At 43.0% G+C, this 19,746-nt stretch overlaps 1 protein-coding gene across 2 annotated transcripts in view; it reads left to right on the forward strand.

Moving 5' to 3' along the window:
• Positions 1-19,746, forward strand: part of MAP3K3 (mitogen-activated protein kinase kinase kinase 3) — a 53,899-nt gene that overhangs the window by 8,832 nt on the left and 25,321 nt on the right. For both annotated transcript variants that reach the window (XM_034755663.1, XM_034755662.1), the window contains exons 2-6: positions 488-609; positions 1,000-1,089; positions 6,811-6,851; positions 14,302-14,401; positions 16,157-16,270. In XM_034755663.1, the coding sequence (XP_034611554.1) occupies positions 488-609; positions 1,000-1,089; positions 6,811-6,851; positions 14,302-14,401; positions 16,157-16,270 (467 nt within the window). The remainder of the gene's footprint in view (positions 1-487; positions 610-999; positions 1,090-6,810; positions 6,852-14,301; positions 14,402-16,156; positions 16,271-19,746) is intronic.

Consider the following 19,746-nt stretch of genomic DNA (forward strand, 5'->3'; position numbering starts at 1 on the left):
TAATTGGTTGGCTGGTTCTTTTCTTGCTGTTATGCAGGGCTAGCTCTATCATCAAGCAGTGAAGGTTCTCTGGGGTAGCAGAATGTAAGGTTGGAAGGGGACAGATGTTAGCCAGTTTTCCTGTGGCAATAAAACACCTACAGCTGGTCCTTCTAAGTGACCTAAATTGCCCTTTAGCAAATTTTTCTAGGTGAACTGGACATGGTCCTGGGAGGCAGGAACTCCCATATTCAAATTCTAGCTCTGACCGGACTTGATTTGTGACCTTAGACAACTCTCTACCCTTCCATTTACCTGCCTCTGAAATGAAGCTAATGCGTGTCCACCTCATACAGGTGTCATGGGGGTTAGTGGCTGTGAATGAAGATGTACACTGTGCACTTGAAAAAAATCTTGTGTCTCTCAGCCAAAGGAACACTAGTTCGAATTCCTGAAAGTTCCCCAACTGCTACTCACCCCAAAATAACTTCCCTCTTGTCAATTGCAGATGAGCAGGAGGCATTGAACTCCATCATGAAGGACTTGGTCGCGCTCCAAATGGGCCGGCGTCACAGGCTGCCTGGCTTTGATACCATGAAGAATAAAGACACTGCTCATTCCAACAAACAGGTAAAGGATTGTTTAATGGCGATCGAAAATTATGACCTGGCACAAGGGATTAGACTAGAGTGGAAGTGGGTCCATTTGCTTCAACTGCAATAGGGCACCAGTGTTTAATGCAAGTCCTGGCATTGCAGAGGGATGTGCCTACTTCATGGGCTTTATACTCCCCTAATTTGGATTAGGTCATTGGTTTAGGTTCACTTTAGGTTATTTTATTCCTTCTATTGGACTAAAGCAGGCAATGTTTTGATGATTATTCAGAGCAACTCAATGATCTGCCTCCCTCAGGTGTATGTAGAATGGCTGAAAATTCTACCGAGTGGCTTTCTTGTTTTAGCTTGCACAGTCCACCTTTTTTTATTTTTATAAACCAACGTTCATATTTTTTCTTTTAAGAAAAAACACAATGCCAGCAGTCCAGCCCTCCTGAGCAGCCCTACAATAACAAACCAGTGTGCCTGTGCAGTAGAAGAAAAAAAAATTCCGGTAAGAAAACTGGCTTCCATTTCAGTATTAGCAATTATAAATTAAGAGCATGTTCATGCTCAGTGACCTTTACAGAGCTCATTTAAGCAGGTATGGGAAGGTGATGACATTTTTTTTCTATTGCCTTGTAGCTGTAGAATGTACCTTCCCCAGGGGAGTGCTGGAAGCCCCATTAGTTGAAACATTTAAAAACTAATCTAGACAAAGCTCTGGAGATTGTTTTGTAGGGAAGAATCCTGCACTGGCTTCTTAGCAGAAGGAGAGGAGGACAAGATAACCAAATAGGTCTTATCTGTCTCTGATAAGGTTGAATTCACTAGTCTTGAAGACCAAATTATCCTAGAAATTCCACCTGTACTGTGTGCTATTTGTGTGACCCCCATTTCAGTGCAAACTCCGCAATACCCCCCAGGCTTTTAATATGCAAATATTTGTCCAGCACTTTCAGAGAATTAATTCAAGTCGCTTGGGCTTTATGACTAATGGTCAAACGGCTTTAACGGAGTGGACCCAGTTTAAGCTTTGAGGCTGTTACGTATATCTAGTTAAGTTCCTGCCTGCCCCTGACCTCTCAGTATTGGATGTATTGCCTCACTAATGTGGGGAAGGTCAACAGAGTTCAACACCCATTATAGCAAAGTGTGGTTGACCCTGATGAAATGTGTAATCAGCCACGTTTTACTACAGTTAGAGATGATCAATGCTCGAGAACCTCCCAATTAGCATTGAACTCTGTTGTCCTGCTGGTGTGGGATCAGAGTTCAACACCCATTTATCAAAATGTGGTCAACAGCCATTATTTCTTAGGTGGACACAGTCAGACTGGCTGTCATACTTGGGTCTCTGATAAATGGCAAATTCATTGGTCTGTTTTTCATGTAATTGTATTTCCCAAGCAAGGGATGCTCAGTGGGGTAAAAGTTAGTTCACTGTCATTTCTGCTATGGAGGCCAAGGATTGAATCCTGGCTTATTCAGGAAGTGGGAATGAACCTGGTGTGGTTTCTTGATCTACACCCGATTTATCCATCAGACAGAATCTTCACTCCATTGTGCACAATTAGCGCTCTGCTCAGAAGAGGTTTAGGATTGGGGATGCAAGTGTCAAGACTGTTTGTGCCGTGTCTTAATGAACTGTGCCCCTCTCAAGCTAGTGCTTATTCCAGTGGCGTTCAACTTTTTTGTCTGAGCCTCCCTTATGATAGATGGAGTGTTGCTTCCCAAGATCCCCTTGTGCTTTGCCATATCACAGTGGTGACCATGCCTTTCTTTTCCTTTTTCCACTCCTTTGTTCCCATTCTGTCTCCCTGTGCATGTTATCCTATTTTTGTTTTGTCTTTTCATTTTCCCTCCTCCTCCTCTCCATTCCCTCACTCATCAGAATGTTACATGCAGCATAGGGTAAGGGAGTCTATAGGAAGCTCTTTGGAGCTGAGCTGTTTGTTGTGAGCGTAGATGGTTTGAGCCAGTGAGTTGCTTCCTGAGCCTGTAGTCCTATTCCCCTGTGGAATAGTCACTAGAACGGGGAGGATGGATTTCAAGAAACTACCCCGTGCTTCACCTATAGCAGTGTGTTTTTGCAGAGAGTCAGACTAGATTTGGGGTCATGCTGCTTTACTCAACCTTGTGACTCTCCTCCTCTGCTTGTGGCACACACCTCCCTCCCACAATTTAATCAGCATCTCTGTGGAGGCCCATAGGTTGAAGAAACATTGGCTTGGTCCATTGCCCTCATGAGCAGTAGATACAAGTTTCTTAACTAAGCTACTGTCCAATTTATGTGTATTTCATGGTGAATGTTGTTTTGAATGATGAGTCTATTGGTTTTCTGCCTTGTACCCTAACTCTGCCTGAGTATCCAGAAATCTATTGCTCTTGGGGTCATATTGCCAGGGATAGTAGGTAATTGCCAGGAATCCAGCTCTTTTCCAGTATTTCCCATACTGCCACTGATTGTCCATGGACCTATAGTTCCTAAGTTGAGCTTCTAACAGACTTTCAGCCCCATATAGTTCTACTGAAACATAGATAAATTCTGGAATCTTCATCCCAACCTTAACACTTCTCCTCACACACTTGACTCCTCATTAAGTCACCCACAGTGCTCAGGAAGGCATTGAAGGGATGATACTGACATGCTGACAAAGGATTAGTTCAGCCTGTGTGTCTGAGGAACGCTTAAAAGGGAAGCAAGTAAAGCAGTCCAATTCTTAAACTCCCTTTAGAGGTGTTCTTTACTTTCATGCACTCTTGTGCAGCGTTACTGTTGACTGTCTATATAGCTACCACCCTTTCACCCCAGGGAGGCTACATTTCAGTAACCAGCATAAAATTATCCCCGCCCTGGGTTGTTAGTGGGAATAAAACCCTAGGACCTTTAGCTCTTCTAAAAACCTATCCTTTAGAGCAGGGATTCTCAAACTGTGATTTGGGACCCCATTTTAATGGGGTCGCCAAGGCTGGTGTTGGCCCTGGCCCCAGCAAGTCTGAAGCCCAAGCCCCACTGCCCAGGGCTGAAGTTACATGCCCACCCTCTTTTTGTTGTCATTCTATTGTTACCCCAATGTTTTACCTGGATTCTTATTTGTTATCCCTCTGTACATCATGCCATTAAAAGACTCTTTTATAAGACACGCATTATATATTCTCGCCCAGTCAGCTGGAAAACATCTTTAATAACCTATCGTTCCATCACTGTTTCCACTCTCCTTTTCCTGGATTAGACAGCCGAACTGGAGTAAATACACAAAGTTCCCCTTTTGATGTCCCGGTGCATAAAATTCATCCTTCCCTATCATAGGTTGGTCTGCTTACTGTTGGATAGCACCGCCTCCTGGCGGTCCTGGGGATTAAATCAGTCAGGCCTACAGTTTCTCCTCTATAGCCACTCTTGCTCTCAGGAGCCACAGCTGTCCTCTTCTTGACTCAGCCCTCTGGCCAGGTCACTATTGTGATTTCCCTTTCGGGGGGTTGGGGGAGGGGGGAGAGGGTGTCTCAAGGTTCCTGCTCTCCAACAGTCTCAGACAGTCTTCTGCTACAGTGTCACTCCCGCAATGGCTGGCAGGTGAACCTGGACCCACCCTCTACTCTGGGTTCCAGCTCAGGGATCTTCTACCCAGCACCCAAGGTCTGTTCCCTGCACCTTGCTGCCTTTTCCTGAGCCGCTTCCATATCTCCTATAGCCCTCTCTACTCCTCTGAGTTTGCGTCTCTTCTTTCCCTTCTCCAGAGAGTAACTTTAGGCAGCACATCTCTGCAACCTCCAAACATTCCTCCCTGTTCCCAGGGAGTGACTGCAGCCTTTCCTAGCCACCCCCTCTATCCTGTCTCTTGTAGAAGCCCCAGCTGTCCCTTTCAGGTGAGCTTCTCTCTAATTAGTTGCCTCCAGCCTAAAGCTCCCCAGTTTGCAGTCTAATTAGCTGATTGGGCCCAACTGGCCTAATTCAGCTCTTGTAGGACCATTGTGGGGAGCACACCCCTTGCACTCCCCCCATTCCTGAGCAAACTTTAGGAAAGTTATATGTAAATTACTTTGGCTGCAGATCATTGTTCCTCTGGTCAGGAAGCCCGTTTGTCATGAACAATTATGCACCTACAGGACTTCTGCAGGAATACTGTGTACTGGCAGTGAATGTATGGGTCCCTTTGAGCTGCCTTCTTGACCACTGGGTCTGCCAGATATTTCCTCTACCTTAAAGAGCATTTCCTACGCACTTTTTTTTTTCTTTTTTTTAAGTTCCTAGATGTATGATTGCCTGTTGTCTTTAAGGCTTTCACAGCTGGCCTCATCCACTCTAATCACTTAGGGTTGTGCAGGAGAAATGATAATACCTTATGAGAGCAGATTTTTTTTTTTTCCTTTTTAGTTTTTATCTTTGTGATCTAAATTGGAACTTGAACTTTGTTCTCTAGTGGTTAAATGTGCTATACTTTCACTCCCTGTGCTGTCTAGCATCCTCTGAGTTTACAGCTTAGTGCACAGGTACCACATTGGGCCCTTTAATAAAACCTTGGATAACCTGGATGGCAAACCTTCTACACTTTAAATGATGACATACAAGTTACTTGTATTATGAAAGTATTGGTTGTGACTTCCTCATATAGGCTATGTTTATCTTAAAGCAGGGATTTAATGTCTTTTTATAAATAAAATGGCAAATCCTCCTTCATCTTTATAGCATTTATTATGAGGTATCATACAGGACATCTACGTTGCAAAAGAATAACCCTCAGCAGCGAGTCTCAAAGCCTGAGTTAACTGACTTGGGCTTGTGCTATGAGACTAAAAATAACTATGTAGACATTCCCTCTCAAGATCTAATTATAACTGTAGACTCTAGACAGGGCCAGTTCAGTAGCACCCAACTCTAAGTACTATAGTGCCATGAGAAGTAATTCAGCCAATCATGATCTCTTCTTCCCAGCTAATTTGTATGCTGCAGTTCTGTTATTTGAAATGAATCGGAGGAGAGCAATGCTATACTAATATAAGGAATTCTCATGGTTTGGTTACTTGCCTCCTCCGTCTGTTGCTGCTCTTTAAAAGTTCCATGGCCTCCATGCATCATCAGTGGGTAATTAGACAAAATGAGCACTCGCACTCTTGCTCACGCTCCCCTTCTGGTGCATGGGGCCACAGATGGCCCCTCTCTCTGTTCCTTCACTCCCCACAGTCCCCCACTTTCACATTCTTTGTCACCATCTCATGCTGCTTCCCCATCTTCCCCTTAGCTCCTCATGGTGCTTCATTCTCCTGTCATTCCCCCCCATACTCTCCCCACATGCCTGTTCATATTACACCTGTGAAGTCCTCCTCTTATCTGCCCAGTCTTCCTGTGAATCTTGATAGAAAAGGAAAAAATAGAATACCTGATAACTATGCCTGTCACATATCAGTTTTGTGTCCTAGAAGTTTATTTGGTAAATGTGCCTATATACACCTCTACCTCGATATAACGCTGTCCTCGGGAGCCGAAAAATCTTACCGCATTATAGGTGAAACCATGTTCTATCGAACTTGCTTTGATCCCCCGGAGCGCTGCTTTACCGTGTTATATCAGGTCGTGTTATATTGAGGTAGCGGTGTACTTAAAATTACCCTTTGTCCCAGATAACCAAGCTAATATGTCAGTTGCAAATTAAGAGTCAGATATGTTCCTGACTACTTTGTGTTGCTTTGGTGTTACAAAACAGCGTCGAATCCATCTTAACTGGCTTGTATGCGCCAGATACACATCTCATTTTACGTAAACCATCAGATAGTAAGTTTGAGATGTTACAAGATTAATGCTGCTTATAAATTCCTAGTCTGCAGGGGCTGATATTGGGAGAAAGACACTAGTTGAAAAATGTTTCTGCTTGGGTGGAATGAGTTGGGAGGAAGGGGTCAACAAAAATGGTTCTTCAATGACCACAGCTATTGTGGAGCAGAATAGATGGACAATCTGGTGGTTTCTGATGAAAGCTTCTAGAAGCCAGGCTTCATTATTTGACATCAAATAGGTGAGAACTTATGGTATAAGAAACAGCCTAAGTACTGGAAACTTAAGGCTTTTTATGGGACTAAAGTGGGGAGAGGTTGAAAATTACAACATATTAAAAATGTGAGACCAGAACAAATTAATATTTTGTCACACAGGTCCTCATTGTATGCTTTGTTATATCTTATGAAATATGCCAAAGAATTTGATAATGGACTAATCTGTTTCTTCTCTCTTGGGCAGACTGATGTAAGGATAAAGTTTGAACATAATGGGGAAAGACGGTAAGTTTTGCATTCAGTGTTCTCATATACAATGTTTCTGATAAAGTACCCTAGTCAGACTAAATGGATGTGGACTTCACAGGAATTCCACATGGTGCATGCCATTATGTCTTTGAGCTTACTGTGGGTTTCTGTCTAAAATGGCTTACTCTGACCTAAAGAGAATGCTTTACCCAGGGTTGGGCGAAGGGTAGTTCCTGTTGAGATTCTAGAGTTCTCCCTTTCTCTCTTCAGTGCTCCCCCAACTCTCTATTTTTTTCCACTTTCACCTCTTTGAGGTCCTCTTTTTGCAGCCACAGTCCTAGTACCTTCTGGTTCTGTCAATAGTGTTTATCTTGCTCAGAGAGGCTCCTTTGGAAGAAGGTATGGATATCCTCTCTGCTCCTCAACACACATTTGTAGCTCAGGGAAAGAGGGAGAGGGAAGCTTAAATTAGAAATCACTAGGTTGATGGTTGCCTCTGCAAACCAGAGTCAGGATACAGTGTTGCAAATGTCCCATGTTTTGGAAGAGCAGCTGTAATACTCTTGGAGTGCCTCCGTGTTGGCATCATTGGCTGAGAAAAGGGACCCATTGATGCACACTATTGGCAAATCCTACAGTAGATGACATGGGTGAAAATAGAGTTCCAGTTGCCCTAGTTGAACTTGTCTGTGTATTCTAGATTCACCCTCTCCTAGTTTGTTTTGGTCATAATTGAATTAAACTCTAAACATGTTTTTCAATCTGTGAACCCTGCATAAAAACTTGCTAATAAAATCTTAAGGTGAATGCTTCACTGGGGTGCTGTTGGGCATGCCTGTGCTGGGTGGTACAGTGACTCCTCTTTAAAAATGGAGAGGAACTCTCCTCTCCTAGGCTCTGATTCAGTAAGATACTTAAGTACATGCATAGTACCACTGAAACCAATAGGATTACTATGCCCTTAGTTACACATGTTTTGAAGTACCTAACTGAATTGGGGCCCTGTGATGTTCTGTGATTTATATAATCACTGTTAAAGAAAATGGAGATTGCATGCATCACCCTTGTCTGTAACGCCCAGCCCTCTTATTTTGCTGAAGTGGCTTGCCTTGGGAAATAATAAAGAAGCAAAGGAATTCCACATAAGTGACTTTCTTCAGTCATGGTCTTGCAACCTTTATTCATGTAAGTAGGTTGGTCTCATTAACTTCAGTGGGGCCTTTGAGTCTGTAAAGATGACTTAAGTAAAGGTTGGAGGACTGAGTTCTTTGTACGTAGCAGTATTTTGGAGGAGAACTCTCAAACCTCCTTCAGGATTCTGATTAAGAAAGTTAGGTTTCATGGGGATGTCATTACTCAAATTATTGGACCCTTTTGCTTTCTCTAGAAAAATCATTCTTATGATGTCAAGTTTAAAAAAAAAAAAGTTATTGCACTATAGTAAAACAAAAAACTTAATTTGATGTATCCTTTAAATATATATTTGAACTTTTTAAAAATTGGCTAGCTGTTTAGAGTAGTTGCAGGTTTCATACCTGCTCTGAGTTTCCCTGCCGAATTTTATGGCTGTGCAGTTATTTTTCTATTTTTAAAACCTTTTTCTCTTCCCCGTTGCTGCATGAAAGATTCTCACAAAAAGAAACAGACTATTCAGGGCAAACAGTGAAATTGGCTATACCCAAAGTACTGTCCATTGCACAAAAGAAACTTAAAATAGAGCCTTTTTTCCTATTCTTTTAGTTCTAATCAATTTACATATTAATTATAGTAACAAGAAAAGTCATTCTAGTCTGAAGTGACTTCCAGTTGGCAGTCTCTTTATTTTTCATTTGTTTGTGTTGTTACTTGTTTTACTTAGCTCAGGATAGTGAAACTAATTTGGTCAGTTTCATTTTTTTCCAGTGCTTCACTTTCTGATGTCCTTGCATTATCACTGCATAGCAGTTTGAGAGTTGTAGACACTGTAGGGGAAAGACTCTTTACTGACAAGTTTTCATTAACTTTTATTCTAATACTGGATTTTGCAAGACTTACAAAACCCCCAAATTAATACTTTAAGGCATTTCCATGTGTACAGTATAACGTCCAGCAATTAAAACGTAGTGAACTCCTGCAGTCCCTACTCTCTTGGGGCACAAGAATGTTTTGGTGGGATAAATTACCTTGTACACAGACAACTTAGGCATTTTAAAATGTGTCTGATTCCAGAGAGAGAGAGGAGCGTTATTGCAGTTTAAGAACATTGTGCTAATGTTCTTAAGATGTTGATAAATCTTGAAATTGTTTGTTTTTTTTGTCCTAGGAGTACAGGAGAGACAATACTGTTGCCCCTTTCAATCTGAGCGGCTAGTCAAAGTTCAGGGCCCTGGGGATGTTCCTGCTTGAAGTAGAAACTGATAGTCTAGTGTTTTCTTTGGAGCAATCTTGTTTATTTACAAGAAATGTGCAAAGTCCTGTGTCTCTGAACGTAGGAGGAATCAAATAGCAAGAAACAGCTTCTTTTGTTCACAGGACCAAGAGCACTCTTTTAGCCTGCACCTGTGACCCAAAAACCTCTTCTCAGATTTCATCCAGGGTCAGCCACCATGCTCCTTCCGGCTGTCTGTCTGTTCCTGTCTGACCTCAGTTTCTGTGTTCCTCCCACACCCCTACCCAAAACAGTACACCGCCAAAAGCCCCTGGGTGCGTTTACACATACCTATTGTCTTACGCGTGGCTTATGCTTACAATTATGTTAATTGAAGGGTAAATTAAACCTACCAATCTCAATGGGGGGTTAATATAACTCAGAACAAGATTTCACCCAATTCATAACACTACATATATTTCCTTGACAATACGGACAGTGAAGAGGACAGAGAAGAGTCAACAATTTCATAAACTTTTTTTTAAAGCCATTGGATCATATTACTCACAAAATTCACTGTCTGTAGGAATTCAGGCATACAACACACTAATCTTTTTGGTACACCAAGAGAAAATCCAAAAGTAGTCATAATCATGATCTACTGCATTCCTAATAGAGCGCTGACACGAGTTGGCTTCGAATGTCACACAGGAATGCTGTGGAGTACAACAGAGCCACTGTCCGACATGCCACAATATTTTGCGATATACAGTGTTGTGACAAGGTAACTTCGGAAGTGGAAACTCATCAACAGTGCTATTGTCTCTCACATCTCCTTCCCAAATGCTTGTATTTAAGGTGGCACAGAGCTCAGGGAAGTAGAAAGTGGGTTTTTTAAAGTAACATTGAAATGAAAAGTTTGATTGTGTGTTAGTCTAATTATGCAGTTACGCTTGCCCTAATTCCCCATTCCCAAAGTGGCATGCAGTTACAGACAGCAGGCTTGCACTGAGAATGTAAGTGTGTGTGTTTCGTTTCAGAGAAGCTGCCAGATCTAACCACAAATATTTAAGGTGGTCAGGCAGGAATGGACTCCTTTAACCCTGAACTCCATGATTTTGTGTTAGTTTAAAAACCGTGCACTCCTCTAATAGAGCTGTTTTCGGGTGCCACAAATCTTGTGTGTTTTTCGTGCAGTGTGTGTAGAATAGAAGCCTTTATAAGGGGCTTCACTGCAGCTGGGAGCCAAGTTATATTTGCCCAGTGCCAAAGTACTATAATTTCATGGATTGGTTTCTTGGTAATATGCAGAAAATGTTATTGTGGGCTGGCTTTTTTAACAAGGGCTATTTCTAAATAGCTGAATGTTGTAGGTCTAGTAGCAAGGGGCTGAGGAAGCAGACTGAAGTTAAGAATTATTAAAACAAAACCTCTATATACTTAGAGTATCTAGTGGTGGTGAAATCTGCTGGATTGACAGTGTTGGAGACCAGTATCATAGGGTGAGTAAGCACACGCAGTGCAAGCTGGAGCTTCCCAAGCAACATATCTCTACCCTCATCTGAAGGGATTGCCTCTAGGGATAGGACAGGACCTGAGTGGCCTAGTCAGTACTTTCCCTTGAAGGCTGACAGCAGGGTTGCCAATTAGTGCTAATAGTTGTGGTGGTTGTGATGTGGACTTCCATCTACTTGGAGCTACACTATCTTGCTTCATGTAGCAGCAGGAAGCTGGAGCAGCCATCAGCTTTGGATTAGCGTAACTCTCAGAACGTGCTGGGTGCTGTCCAGACACATACAAGAGTCCCTGCACCTAAGAGCAAACCATCTAAACAAAGGGTAGGGGGAAGGGGTTCAACATATAAGCTAAGCGCTAAGGGCCTGGCTTTAGTTCTATGTTTGTTTATGGAGGAGGACCCTAGTGGGTTTGGGGCAGTGGTTCTCAATCTGCAGCCCGTAGGCCACTTGTGCCCCATCAGCACACAGTTGATCAGCTGACATCCTCAGGGCCAGACAGGTAGTATTGGATGCAGCCCACAGTGGTAAATAGGTTGAGAACCACTGGTTTGGGGAAACAAAGGAGTGTGGAGAGTGATGAATGGAAGGAAAGGGAATTGGAGTCTGGTGGGAGGGGTAGCAAGGCCCAGAAGCAGACGATGTTGGAGAGGCAAGGGCAAACATACGGCCTGGTCCGTGTGGAATGGAGAGGGCAGGCTGCTGGGGATCCGGGATCCCTGATGGATTCTCCATGGACTGGTTGGGTAGAGAGAAGGGCTGGTTAATTTGTATTCTTGCTAGTTGAGCTCTCCAGTTCATCCCCACCGCAGGTGTGTCTTTAACCCTTCTTGTGCTGAATGACTCTTAAGTTATGTCTGGGAAACGCATTTTCCTGATGTGTCCTGACATTGCATTCAAATGGGTTGATGTTCTGTTGACACATGAATGTCCCGAGAATGCCAGTGAAGGGGTTAAATGTTTCAAGGTAGCTGAGAGAGCTGTTCTTTAGGCCTTCACTTTACAGGCACAGTTGTTTAGTGTTGATGTAGCACAGAGCTTCACAACACTGATCCTTCCACTGGATAGAGGAAAAATAGTCCCCTAATGTAGTGTTGTCGGGATATACGACTTGCTGAGTACTTGACAACTTTCAACAGCAAGAACATTCAAACAAAATAAACAGTTTTAAGAATCAGCACTGAAGTTACCTATTACTTTGCTGCCTGAAACCTTTCCAGTTCCTATTCAAAGCAAGTGAAACAATAATAAATACTCAACAAGGAAAGTTGTATTGCGGTCCTTGGAAGCATGACTATGCCACAGGGTCACGCACTGTCCCCCACAAATAGCCACACCATTGACGGTTTTGGATTGCTTCTGGCTGTTTACGTAGTTTTTGGTTTTAAAATTCCTTTTCAGTTGAGACTGAGGGGGAAATGGCTGAATGTTGTAACTAGGATCTCGGTATGGCAAGAGGGTTGTATTTAGGGGAAACAAAGCAGATTATCAGTTTTTCAGGAATGGCTATATTTTGATGAATACCCATTGTGATGGGGCGTCTGTCCCTCACTGGCAGAATAGGGGTTAAAAGCAGCCCTAGAGAGGCTGTGGTGGAGGCAGCCAATTAGAAAGGGGCTGAGAGGAGTAGCCAATCATGGCCAGCAGGCTCATATAAGAAGGGCTGCAGGGTAGAGTAGAGTTCAGTAGTTGATTGGAGCTCAGGGGGAGAAGACCAGGCTCCTAGCAGGAGGAAGGCACGCCAGCACCTGGGATAGAGCAGGTGCTGGCGTGCCTTGTCATTTGTGTAGGTTACTGACAGGCAAAAGCTAGTTTGGTACTAGCCTCTTAATGTCCATGTTGATAGGAGTCCAGAGGCATGTTACCTATATCAGAGGGGTAGCCGTGTTAGTCTGAATCTGTAAAAAGCAACAGAGGGTCCTGTGGCACCTTTGAGACTAACAGAAGTATTGGGAGCATAAGCTTTTGTGGGTAAGAACCTCACTTCTTCAGATGCAGTAAGTCCACTTCCTGGACACCACCGTACAAATAAGCGATGGCCACATTAACACCACCCTATACCGAAAACCAAACGACCGCTACGCCTACCTTCATGCCTCCAGCTTCCACCCCGGTCACACCACACGATCCATCGTCTACATTAGATAGATTGCTACATGAAGCAAGGTAGTGTAGCTCCAAGTAGATGGAAGTCCACATCACAACCACCACAACTATTAGCACTATCTCCACACTGATATATACCTGCCTCTAGAGATTTCCATTACTTGCATCTGAAGAAGTGAGGTTCTTACCCACGAAAGCTTATGCTCCCAATACTTCTGTTAGTCTCAAAGGTGCCACAGGACCCTCTGTTGCATGTTACCTATAGGTACACAAGGAAAGTGTTGGTGGTGCTCCTTTTAAATGTTTGTTTATATTGGCTCTTGGGAGATTTGAGAGGGTGTTTTCAATGCGTGGAGTATGAGTCTGTCATATCTTTTATAGTATTTTATTTGGAACATAGGAGTATGAAACTTCCCATGCCAGTTCAGAGGTAACTGAACAAAATCCCACCATGTACCTGGCCAGTTGTGTAATATTTGACACAGTGAAATGAGGGGTGTCCTTCCTGTCCAGTGTGGTTGGCCACCTTTAAGCTTTGAAGTATCAGGCTTGTTTAGGACAAAACGGCAAACGTTTTGTTCTTTCTATACAGCTCCTAGCACAATGGCATCCTGGTCCATGATAAGGGCTCCTAGGCACTACAACAATACTAATAAGAATGGTTAACATTGTCCAGCCTCAGTTAAGTCCAGCTACATTCATTGACAAAAACTTTGAGTATTGCAAGCGTTGGAATAGCAGCAGCAAAGACTGCACAGCAGTTGCTGGTGCTGCAATTCAAGATCTTGGGATTTGGATGCTCAAGGATGTCCAAAGCAGGGTGAAAACTGCAAAGCAATTTCTGTGAATCTGGGTTTTTCACTTGAATCAAGTGTGCTTGTGCCCTTCTCTGTTAGAGGCAAGAAAACACTTCTAGGGAACAAGTTTACTTGTGGGAATGTTTGTGGAAATGGCTAATTTTAAGCAAATATTGGAAAATATTATCAGGAAGTAGGTCTTAAATTCATAAACTTGAGTATTTGCACCAGACAGTCATTTCACTTTTAGCATCAATCTTGGCCTCTAGCAGGACTTGAACTTGTGACCTTCAGAACCAAATGTGAGTCTCTACTTCTTGAGCTAAGGAGATAACTCATTTAGCTGGCAGCTTTAGTAGACTCATCTTCTTACGTGGAATCAGCCTGTAGAGGGAGATACTTCACCAGTACAAGTTACGTATTTATCTAATCAGGGAATAGAAACATACTGTGTCCTGTCAAACAGCTCTAACTTGTAATATGTACTCTGAATGAATCGCTTGCAAGCAAGCTATGAGCCAAGAATCCCTTGCAAAAACAATTAAATGAAATTCAACTAACAAATTTGAGAAAATCACTCCGTTAAGAATAACTTGTGACTGAAAAGTGCAACATTTGAATGAATTAATGTTTTTGAATTGTTCACTCGGTTCTGACCACATCAGTTAGCCAGTGAATCTTTTCCGTTTGGACAATCAGCGACTGTCTTTTTCGCCCTCCAGAATTATTCCATTTGTCCGACCCGTGCGATATGAAGATGTACAGCAGAAAGTGAAAACAGCTTTTGGCCAACCACTGGATCTCCACTACATGAACAATGAGGTACAGACACTTTTCAAGCAGTGTGAAAAGTACACAGGGGCTTCTCTAGAGACTGAGTTTAAATTTAACTTCCCAAATTTCATCTGAAATTAGCAGTTACTGCACAAGTTAGCTCTGGGGGGAAAATGGCACTATTAGCAAAAATCACCCTGATTTCTAACTGTTTGCTTTGGAAACATTGACATCTTTCTTTCTCCTATACATGTTTTTTTGGAGGGGATGCGAGTTTCAGGGGAAACAGGGAATTTGGAGTCATATGACCATTGTGCTATCCATTCCAAATGCTGGTCCTGTTGAAATTGTCTCCCCCATCTCGGAACATGTCACTGCCCTCCCCCTTTTTCCTTTTCCGTACTACACCCTAAAGGATGGGATTTTTTTTTTAATCTGTTCCTTACCAGCACAATGCCATAAAAATTAACAGGAATAAGTGGATCGTCAGTGTTGGCGTATGAACTGACATTCTTGAAGTCAAATAGTTCTCCAGCACCTTCCTTGTGGCAAAGTTGCTGTGCTTTATAAATAGGAAAGTGCAATGTTCTGTAAATATTCGGGGCATGATGATTGCTTATTAGCACCAATATGTTTGGTGCAGTTCAAGACACCTTGTGAAGACAATCTCTGTCCCCAAAGAGTTTACAATCTGATAGAAACAGTAGACAAGATGCACTAGAGAGGAAAGAATAAGGGTTTTTTTGTTAGCTTGATTCATTTCTTGCATCTCAAACTGTAGCATCTCTTCTCTGAGCCATTCAATTTCCCTTTTATCGTACGTACACTGTAGGTGGAGTTAAATGCAGGAATGATGGTGGAGAATATGCCACAAAGGGGGGCACTGTGGGAAAGGACAGTAGTGAGAGGAGATGACAAATGGGGCATTACAGAGCAACCTGGTAGAATTGGTATCAGAGATGTAGGCTGGGATGGAGCGGTGTAAGGCCTTGGAGGCAAGGACAAGAAGTTTGGGCGGTGAGGATCCAGGGAGGTAGATCTTATCAGGTGAAGATAATTTATTGGCCAGATTTTGGATGTATGGAAGGGGGCTGACGAGGGCACTGAGGATGCCAGAGAGGAGGTGGTTGCAGTTACTATTTTGATGGTTCTGTATGTATAAAGGAAATGCATGTGGAGTACATTCCAGAACTTCCCCAGTTGTCTGCCTGTCATTTCCCCTCCTAGTGAGGTACTCCTGAGTTAAACTGCATAGAGCCTCTGGATTTAACCTCCTAGCTTTGTAGCAAGGTGCATATTCTCATTTTTATCATCTCCCACAGGAGCTCAGTTCTGTCTAACCTGGCTAAAAACAGTGTTCCTCCTCCTCCCTGCATTAGCTTATTACCTGAGGTCCACTTTCCACCTGCCCCCTTATTCCCGGATTCACAAGTATCCCTTGTGACACTGCTGCTGCATCGTGGAGTGAGGAATCGCGCTCAGACCTTGGGGTTTTTTGGTGTGTTTTTTGGATCCACAGAGCAAATTCAAGTAGAAATCTCAGCCTTTTTGCAGCTCGCTCTCATGGGGAATCTTCCTTGAGGTCAGCCAGTATTGGGGAGAGGGGTGGGAGGAATGTCCCAGGGAAAACAAAGGCATCATGAAGAGTTTTCATGGGAGTCCAAGCAGAGATTCTAAATGCTTCGTTATCCTATCTCGTACTCTTCATCTTCCAGGGGTTGTTTAAACGCCTGACTGGACAATGCGTGTGTTATGTTTAATGGCTCTGTTAATTACGTTTCTTTCTTGTTTTACATTGTGCAGTTATCTATTCCCTTGAAAAATCAAGATGACCTGGATAAAGCGGTAGATATCTTGGACCGAAGCTCAAATGTGAAAAGCCTTAGAATATTACTGCTGTCCCAGGACAGAAACCATGTAAGTAACCAATTTTGTGACACTGCAACTAAGTGAAATGCTTGAGATTTTTCACCTTGAGATCCTTATGTCCCCTAGTTAAAGAGCCTTGCACTGCAGTGGTACTCCAGTAAGAGAAGCAATATAAAGTAGTAAGACTGCTATGCTCCACATTCAAATAACCTCTTTGCTTGGACTTTACTAGTAAGTATTGGCTTAATTTTTTTCCTGGTTCAGCAGACTTTTAAGAGTAAAATTAGTATAAATAGAACCTCAGAAGCATCCCCTGGTAAACTAGACCAGGTCATCTTAGTGGATTTGGTTCATAGAGTTGATTTTTGATTTTGATTAGATAGCACATACTGTGTGAATTTTATAACTTAATTTTTGTTTGGTGGGGTTTTTGACAATATTTTGATTAGAGTAGGCGGTGCCCCTTTAAGAACAAGGTGGGGCACTTGCTAGTAGAGTGTTTGGAGGAAACTGAGTGCAACATATGGGACACTTTTTGCCTGTGTGCCCAGAGAGCAGAAGGCCCTTCCCTTGTAAACTCTTCAAGGTCAAAGCTTGATTTTACCTCACCATTCCAGAAAGCAAGCCTTATTTTTGAAGGTATAATATTAGCACTTCTTGGGGGAGTGGGTGCCTCATGAGCTACAGAGCCTTTCAGCTTGTAGGTCGCTAGTTTGAATCCAGCCTAATTCAGCAGGAAGCTGCTCACATCTGATGGATGTTTACTTCTGCCGGTATGAGATGAGCTTGAAGGGTCTCAGTTCCAGCTCCCTCATCAGAAACTTGCTGTGCTTTGCACGGAGACACCATGAAAACCCGTATTCCATCGGGAGAGTTTTCCCCCAAAGCGCTCCGTGTTCGGGCTAGTCCATACTGGCAGGACGGAGGCTTGTGCTGCTTGCTGCTATAGGAAAACCGAGGACACCGTGAGTCAACAGCCCTAGTGAATTATGTCCACCAGCATAAGAGCCACACAACTTTTTTAAAGCTAAAGTTTATGGTTAAATGCAAATAGCTAATAACGTGCAGAGAATGGTACATGGAGCTGCACAAAAAGTTACTCTAAATGTAGCTGCTGTCAAATCCTGAAAGTTCATTTCTATTAAATTCTGTAGGACTTCTCCATAAGGATGAGTGCTCAGCACACCTGTAATTCTTGGAGAGGTCAGATTTAAGGACTTAAAGGTACTTCAGCATCTCTCAAACATCACCGTCCATGTTAGATAAAAGTACAATGACCTTCAGATATGGTTTAACACCACCACTGTGCAATCAGGAAGTAGCCTGTAAAAGAGAGCCTTACATTTTTGGTATTGGAGAAGAAACTATCATGTTTTTACTGCCCTCCGTTAACTTGAATGTTTTCAGGCTACTAATAGGTGTAAGAGATTATCCAAACTTTACACAAGCCACTAGTGACCACATGCAGTAAAGAATGAATTCTCCTCCCCTCACCAACCATTAGTCAGTGCTGTGATGATGTCCTCTATTAGTTGTTTTTTCCTCTTCTGCTGGAAGCAGAAGCAAATTGTTGCACAGCAAGGGCTTCAGCAAGTGCCACTACTTCCCCTCTCCTCTGACTTCCTCTTCAGCTCCAAGCTGCTTGACAAGAGAGCCCTGCATGTGATAAAGCAAAAGCCCATGAGCCTGAAGGAGGCTTCTTGGCTGCATGATCTCATCCGAGCGAGGCAGCGGGAAGCATTTTTTCCTGAAGTACAGGATGCAGATTTTGTTTTGGTTGGGCTCTTTTCTTTTTTGGGGATGGAAAGGTGATGCAGTGACTTTGGCACAAATATGTGTGTAAAACTAATCTAGTTTTACTGCACTAGCTGTGACTTTACTGGTGAGAGTTTACGACAGTACTTATATTCATTTAATATTGTACCTCTTGCCAGGGCAGCTATGCACCTTATCCTTTTAAAAAGAAATTCTGCCTTTGATCCTTTCTACCAGTACAGATGCTGATGGTAGGAACTGTTATAGCCAATCACCTGAGCTTGTAGAGAAGATTGAGTAGTAGGGCTAGATCCCATTGGATTTTGGGGTAACACCATTGACTTCAGTGGAGTTGCATCAATATAGAATAGCCGAGGATCTGGTCCATAGAAAAAAACTTAAATAAAAAAAATTGAGAGATAAAGAGAACTTGAGACAAGGCCCCCACTCCAATCCCTACCTCAAAAGTGTTGTGCCTTGGTGGAAAAAAAATGAACTTAACTAGTCTTTCATTGTACCCTGCTGTTCACCAAGCTCTGGCTTTGGTGTGCCACCAGGGAATCCAGCCCTACAGGTGAGGGCTCTCAACAGAAAATGTCCTGCAGAGTTAGTAAGGCTGGCCTAACCGATCTCAGCTGCTGCTGCAGCTATAGGTGGGAAGGCAATGTCTGAGAGAATTTGACTTGTATGTTGCCAGCGATTAGTGATTTGCAGTCTCTGGTCAGCCGCAGGGAGAGGCAGGGTGAAGAGGAGAGCTGTTGGGCATTTAAATAAAAGGCATCTACCCAATTTGTTGTAAACATCTGTCTTAGAGAATCCTGTGGTAGGCTGAAGACTAGATCCTTATCTACCGGGTTAGATGAACAATATCCCAAAACCCTTCATTAAAATACAGAGCCTCCCTTTGTCACTGGAAGAATTAATGCTGGTAATTTATCTCTAGTTGCTTAGGCACCTTTATGAAGCAGTCAGAGGACAGTGGATTACACCATCAGCGTTAGCTTAACTGCAACCACAACTAGCATCTGTTTACTGCTTTAGCCTCCCTTCCATAGAAAACACCTTCACAAGATCTGAGAGAACTGGCTTTGTGTCTGTATCTAACTACAGTCAGGTGTGTTGATGGCATTCTTAGTAGGGCTGTCTGTTCCTGTTGAAGATTCATCCATGCCCTTCACTCTTGCTACCCCTTCTGCCCCCAAAGACAGTGCTCACCATGTTCCTTTAATAGCTGGGTAGATGCATGGTGGGATTGGCCTCACTCTGCTCCCATTGAAATAATGTGTTTTACCATTATTTCAATGAGAGCAGAGTTACGCCAACACTGAGTGCCTTTGGAAATCCTATTCATGGTGTCTAGCAGGGCTCTATATCACCTCAGTTCTCCTACATATGTCCTTCAGACCCTGTGAGGCTCTGTTCAGCTGCACCACCTTAGGATCTGAAAAAAACTGATTTGGGGGTAAGCTTAGTTCCCTCTTTCTTTTCTTTCTCCTTAAAATCAAGCCATTACTTTTTAATATTTTGCATGCTGTGTATCGTAATATAAGGTACAGTGGTTGGGTAGTTAAGGCACTTGACTACAATCCTGAAGGTCGTGGGTTCCAGTCTCACACTGACTTCCCCTTCACCCAGCTGCAAAATGGGTATGTGATCTGTTGGGTGTGGGTAGTCAAAGGTGATCAGATGTGATGTCGGCCTCATCACCCCTTGTGTACCATTGGCTGTGAAACAGACATGCCTTAACCTTGTCAGCCCAATAAGCCATT

This window comes from Trachemys scripta, chromosome 23 (assembly GCF_013100865.1).
Source record: "Trachemys scripta elegans isolate TJP31775 chromosome 23, CAS_Tse_1.0, whole genome shotgun sequence".
NCBI lineage: Eukaryota > Metazoa > Chordata > Testudines > Emydidae > Trachemys > Trachemys scripta.